This window comes from Manis pentadactyla, chromosome 19 (genome assembly GCF_030020395.1).
Source record: "Manis pentadactyla isolate mManPen7 chromosome 19, mManPen7.hap1, whole genome shotgun sequence".
In the NCBI taxonomy this organism is placed as follows: Eukaryota; Metazoa; Chordata; class Mammalia; order Pholidota; family Manidae; genus Manis; species Manis pentadactyla.
Window position 1 is genome coordinate 8,002,420 of NC_080037.1, and position 6,845 is coordinate 8,009,264.

General features: G+C 40.0%; 1 protein-coding gene across 1 annotated transcript; it reads left to right on the plus strand.

Moving 5' to 3' along the window:
* Nucleotides 1–5,915: 5,915 nt before the first annotated feature.
* On the plus strand, nucleotides 5,916–6,845 carry LOC118930763 (olfactory receptor 10J5). The gene has a single exon (XM_036922669.2). It carries the CDS (start codon nucleotides 5,916–5,918, stop codon nucleotides 6,843–6,845), a length of 930 nt encoding a protein of 309 aa, XP_036778564.2.

Below are 6,845 nucleotides of genomic sequence, written 5' to 3' on the forward strand. Positions count from 1 at the left end.
GAGTGAAGAGATTAGCCTCCTTGGAAAGTAATAATCAGGTGGAAGGAGAGGCAAGATAAGGTGGGGAGGTCTCATTCTCCTTTTCTTTCTTTTCTAGAAGAAGTCACTTTCTCAGGGTCTTGGGGGAAATCATTAGAGGGTTGGGAGGAATCAGAGAAAGAGTAGGGTACTATCCGCATTGGAATCGAGATGTAGAAGACTGAACTCTGGGTCTCAGTTTCAGTTTTCTGCCACTAAGCATTTAGGTGAGAGTGGCTCTTAACAGTGTTTTGCAATTTTATTGTGTTATGTAATAGGATTTCCTTTTTCTTAGGAAACACTCACTGAAGTATTTAAGAGTAAAGGGGCATGATGTTTCCAACTTTTAACTAATCTAGAGTTAGAGACAATGAGGGAAATGGGGCAAAATATAAACAACTGGTGAATCTTGGAAAATGATATGCAAGAGTTTCTCGGATTATATTTACAGGGTTGCTGTAAATTTGAAATCTTGTTAAAATAAAAATGTCAAAAGATGGGATAATTGGAATCAGTGATGGCATTGCCTCTGTCAGAGCTGAGAGAAGCCTAGAAGAGGAGAAAGGCAAAGATGTTGGAGATGACTGAAGATTCACTAAAGAATTTGTGAATGTGCTTCAGCTAACTTCTAAGGTCAAAGGTTATGCAAGACATCGAAGTCACTATAAACTCAGGGAAAGCCTGAATGAACAGATTTCTGGATTGGAAACATAAGGGAGAATAGCATTTGGAGGCCACTCAAGATTTCCTTATTCTGATTTCCACTGCTCTGGAGGTTTAAGGACATGTAACTATTGAATGAAACAGGCACTGTAGTTGATATGATTATTTTATTGTGATCCTGGTGTGTGTGTGTGTGTGTGTATGAAATGAAAAGTGTATAATCCTAGACTGATGAATTGCTCTTATGTACAAGGAGGAAGTAAAAGTACAGTTAAGTCTTCACAGCATTCCATAACTTCCATTTAGGAAAGAGAAGAATAAGCACAGATCAAATGGAAAAATTATTTCAGCATTTGCTATAGGTCCTAGCAGAATCTTGAGAGATACTCAGGGGAAAGGGAAGTCAAGAGGAGAGGGCATTAGGCAAAGGTAGGGAACTCTAGGTGCGGGAACATCATACACCCATTGGAAAGTCTCCCAAAAGGAATCTAACTAATACTCAAGCTATGATTTACTAAGAAAACTCTATCCTGCTTAACTGGAACTTATTAACAAATGAATGTCCTAGGGACACACTGGATTTTACCTGCAGAAATGCTCTCTGTCTTGGAAATGCTACAGAGACTAATCCCTCAGCGTCTGAAGATGACAGTTCTTGGACCATATACACACGTCCATGACGTCCCCTCAATATCAGTGAAGGGAAAGGAAGAAGAAACCATTTGAGAGGATGACTCCAGAAATCAAAAAGCATCAACCACTTGGAATAATAAAAAAGTCCTATTTTTAATAAGATCCCTTAACACCTGTCTGGAGTCTGACTCCACTGGTTCCCTTGAGATTCCCAGCATGTTTTGAAGAAAAGAGGCCCAGGAGAGCAGGGCTAGTCATATGGCTTTTCCTTGGAGATGCCTTGATGGCTGAGTTTTTAGGTTCTCCTTCTCCTCCTCCTATTGACACAGCTTTCAGAGCAAGGGAGGGACAGTGCACATGTCACGTGCTCCTCTTTCTCTAAGCTATAGTCCCATCGAAAGAGATGTAAGTGATCGTAAACGTATGTGTTCTTGAAAAGGCACCAGGTTTGTTTTGTTTTGTTGTACGTGCCATCAGACTGGATTTGAGAGGTGTGTGGATCCCTGTATGTCCTCAGCTTACGCAGACTTTCATTATCTTTGCCTCTGCCGGGATCTGGAGTTCTGAGGTGGGAAACTATAAAGATACGCCAACTAGGCTCATGTCCTAAAAGCACAGCCTTGGTTCTTTCCTGTCATCCTATGATCAGGTATTTTTCTTCCTCTGGCTTCTTCGGATAGCTGCGGTAATCACAGAATTTTAAGGAGGTCTCTTTATCCATCCCTGGCATCTTAGAATTTGTGCTTCAAGGCCATAGGGTTTTATTTGTTTTCTGCAAGAGTAATTTTCACATAATACCAATTTATAGGCAATTGGCCTAAATCGCGGATTTTAAATTCTTTCCCTTTCCCTAACAGGTTTACTCAGATTTAAATAATAGCTACATGATTTGTTTGTGTCAATAAATTCTGTAATAGTTTCTTTCCTTCTAAATGCAATCCTCTTTGTTTTCTTTGTTTTCTCTCTTCTTTTATTTGGAATATAATCTCCATGACTAAAACATTGGCTACACTAACTCTTCGTTACATTAGTATGTTTCAGTGCTTTTATTTTCCCAAGGGGATAGTCTAGGAATACATTTCTCTCTCGCCTTTCATCATCTCACACTGTGTTTTCTTCCTTGTTTTCACTGACTTTTAAAAAATTCTTGGCTTCTTCCTTCAGAAGCCATACCAAGGATAATTTTAAGTGATTTGTTCAAAAGGACATGTTTTTTGACATCGACAGATTCCAGATCAGGTTCCAGATTTCTTGCAGCCCAGCCAATTGCCATGTTTCTTACATCATAATGAGCCCCTAGAGAACTGTGGGTCTGGCAGTGACAGGTTTGCAGGGATAGAGTCTTATGTATGACCAAATGAGAATCTTTTAAAAAATCAATTCTGATGAGGTATAATACATTACAATATTATACAAACCATGCAATAAAGTGCAGTATTATTAATTTAACAAAATTCACCAATTTTAAATACACATTTTGGTGAGTTTTGACAAATTCATATGCCTGTGTAACTACCACCATAATGAAGAACATTTCCTTCATCCCCAAAAGTTCCCTTGTGTTCTTTTGCAGTCAGTTTCCTATCAACTCTAGCAACCACTGACCTGTTTTCTTGTGGATTGATTAAATTCATATTTTCTAGTGTTTCATAAAAATAGAATCATAGTATATGCACTCTTTTGTGTCTAACTACTTTGATTCATATAATGTTTTTAAGATCCAGCCATGTTGTTTATATTAGTAACTTATTTTATTGCTGAGCAGTATTTAATTGTATCAGAGTTACACCATGAACATTCAAGTTGTTTCCAGATTTTGTCTTTTAGGAATAAAGCTGTTCGGAACATTGAACATCCACATGCATGTCTCTGTATACAAATGTGGACACTGTGGGCATATGTTTTATTTCTCCTGTGTAAATACCTAGGAAAATATTGAGTCGTGGGATAAGTGTATATTTATTTACCTTTCTAAAAATCTGCCGAATTGTTTTACAAATTGGTTATACTGTTTTATATACCACCGTCAGTGTTTAAGAGATCCAGTTTCTTCACTTCCTTGCCAATATTACATGTCACGTTTATAGTTTTAGCCATCGAGTTGGTTTGTAGCAGTGTCTCATGGTTTGGTTTGGTTTTACATTTTTCCAATGGTTAGTGATGTTGAGCATCCTTTCATGTACTTAGTGCCCATTTGTATATATTTTTTGTAAAATGTCTATTCAAGTATTTTTCTAATATAAAAATGTGTCTTAGTGTTATAAGAATTCCTTATATATTATGAATACAAGTTTAGATACATGTATTGTGAGTATTTTCCCTCAGCCTATGACTTTCCTTTTCATTTCTCTAGCAGTGGCTTTTGAAAAATAGAAGCTTTAATTTTGATGAAGTTCAATTTTTTTTTTGTCCTTTTATGATATATGCTTTTTGCTTGGTAACTAAGAACTCTTCTCATTCCAGGGTGGAGATTTTTTTTTTGTCTGGAATTTTTAGTTTAGCTTTTATATTTGTCTTTGATTCATTTTGAGTTATTTTATTGTGTGTGGAATGAGGTAAGGTTTGAGGTTTATTTTTTTCCACTAGGACATCCAGTTATGCCAGCAACATACTCTCATTGGGATATCCTAGAGCTACGTCAAAAATCAGCTGACCATATGTGTGATCGTTTTTGGACTTTTCTTTGTTCCACTGAGCTATGTCTATCCTTCTCCAACACTATGCTACCTTGACTTACTGCAGTCTTCAAATGAAGTAGTGAAAGCCCTTTAACTTTGCTCTTTTTCAAAATTGTTTTGGCATTCCTGGTTGTTTGCATTTTCATTTAAATTTTGGGATGGGAATGTTTTATTATCTTGGCCAGAGGATATGACACCATAATCTTACGTGCGTCATTGTGAATCTGGAAATCGGGAAAGACATGAGACATTATGTCAGGAAATATTCCACTGAATGTGATGTCTAAGTAGATGTGGCTCCAAAATGCTGACCTTGATTAATGTGACCTGGAATGATGGTGAGGTGATTGAGGAAGACAGAAAAGTTGAGATGGAGAGCTTTTTCCAAACATAAGAAGAATAGATGTTAAGTTTGCTTTTAAAAATATGAAATTTATTATATTTGCAAGACCCACAAGTAGAAAATTCCAGAGGGAGGTATGTCATGGACTTGGGGAAAAGATTGATGACGGAAATAGAGATTTCAGAGCAATCAACATAGAAACTGTAACTGAAATAATTGAGAAGGAGGGCAAGGAGAGGAAAAAGCAAGGGCCGAGGATTTACCGGAGAACAGCGTTTACAGCTGTGACATAGGTGGGATGAGCAGATTCGTGGAAGATGCCTAACTGAGTGCCGAGAGAGGAGGAAAACAGTGTGTCGTGGAAACCAGCGTCAGAGAATGTTCCCACGAGGCAGGGTTTCGGAAGCGTCAAATGAATCAGAGAAAGACAAGTGAGAAGGGAAAAAGCAGTCTGAGTTTTAGCAGCGGAGCCTTCTTTGGTGACGTCTGAGGAAACACTTTCATGTGAGTGAACATGATGGGGCCAACGTTCAGGGAATCATGGCGGCGGAGGGGACGTCTGTGTCAGTGATTCTGAAAATGAGAAGAGGGAGGGCAATGAGATGGTCACTAGAGAGAACCCAGAATCAGCTGTATGCTTGCTTTCTGGCAGACAGGACCAGTGACCTCTGTTTCTGTGTTCACCAGATTTCTACAAATCGATAAGCCAGTTCAGCTGCAAGTAACCAGCCGTCTCCTTCCTTCTCTCTGAACCCTGGTACTGCATCCCCCTACCCACAGCTTGAATTGTCCTAACCCTTTCCTATCACAGGGGAAAGTAAGCAGTGTTTTCTCAATTACAATTCTCTCTTTCTGCCTTTACCTTTTAAAAGGACTACTGGAGTCAGCCAAAAAAAAATGTTCCTTTGGTGGGACTTAAGAGAACAATTTTAGTGGAGTGATCACAGCAAAAGTTATTTTGTTGGTTGTTATTTGGGGTTGTTCTGCTTTGAAGTGCTGATAACATGTTTGGACCATATTCTCTGTCTGAAATGAGGTTTTTAGATTCAGAACTCAACTGAAACCTGTGTAAAAGTCCTCAGTGATTTTGTCACCGTATCCAGTGACCCTTCTCAAAATCTGTCCTCCTTGACTGCTTCATTCTCCCATGTCATTCCCTTGAAACTCTCATCTGTATGTAGTTTTCTTGGCATGTGCTTTACTAGTTCCTCCTTATTAAGAGTTTAAGTGGCGGATACCATTACTAATTGAGATACTGAGCCTGACTTTCTCCTTGCTGCTCTTCCCCTTCCTAATGTCAGTATGATGTGTGTGAGGTGAGTGTTTGCTGTCTTCTCAATGCACAGGGCATAGTTTGCTCCACAGTGAGAATAATGTTCATGTGCATAAGCCCCAAAGAAGCAAAAGTGGTTTTCGCTCTTCACGTGCAAGGGCCCTGAGCATGGGCTTGCTGGTCATACAGGAGAGAACTGGTGCGCTCTCTCAGTTCAGCTCTCATCGCTTGTTGTAAAGTCCAATTGCTGATGGGAATTTCCCCCTTGATGACTCCCTTTATTGCTTTCAGACACTGGTACAGCAGAATGCAGAGAATGAACTTCACAGAAGTGACAGAATTCATCTTCCTGGGATTCTCTATCTTTGGAAAGCACCAGATAACCCTCTTTGTGGTTTTCCTAACCGTCTACATTTTAACTCTTGCTGGTAACGTCATCATTGTGACTGTCATCTGTGTTGACCAGCATCTCCACACCCCCATGTACTTCTTCCTGAGCATGCTAGCAAGTTCAGAGACAGTGTACACACTGATCATTGTCCCACGAATGCTTTCTAGTCTGATTCTTCATAACCAGCCCATCTCCTTGGCAGGCTGTGCAGCCCAGATGTTCCTTTTTGTCGTCTTGGCCATTAATAATTGCTTCTTGCTTACAGCAATGGGCTTTGACCGCTATGTGGCCATCTGCAAGCCCCTGAGGTACACAGTCATCATGAACAAAGGAATGTGTGCCGTGTTGGTGTGTGGGTCCTTTGGCATTGGTCTGGTTATGGCAGTTCTCCAAGTGACAGCCATGTTCAGTTTGCCCTTCTGTGGCACAGTGGTGGACCACTTCTTCTGTGACATTCACCCAGTCATGAAACTTTCTTGCATTGACACCACTATCAATGAGATCATCAATTATGTTGTAAGTTCATTTGTGATTTGTGTGCCCGTGGGGCTGATATTGATCTCCTACATCTTTATTATCTTCTCCATCCTTAAGATCGCCTCATCCAAGGGCCGGAAGAAGACCTTTGCCACCTGTACCTCCCACCTCACTGTGGTCATTGTGCACTATGGCTGTGCCTCCATTGCCTACCTCAAGCCCAAGTCAGAGAACTCAGTAGGAAAAGACCTTCTTCTCTCTGTGACTTACACCATCATCACTCCCCTGCTGAACCCTGTTGTTTACAGTCTGAGAAACAAGGAGGTCAAGGATGCTCTGTGCAGAGCTGTGGGCAAAAACATTTCTTAA

Coding starts and splice junctions, on each gene's coding strand:
- LOC118930763 (XM_036922669.2), top strand. CDS start 5,916: ATGCAGAGAATGAACTTCACAGAAGTGACAGAATTCATCTTCCTGGGA.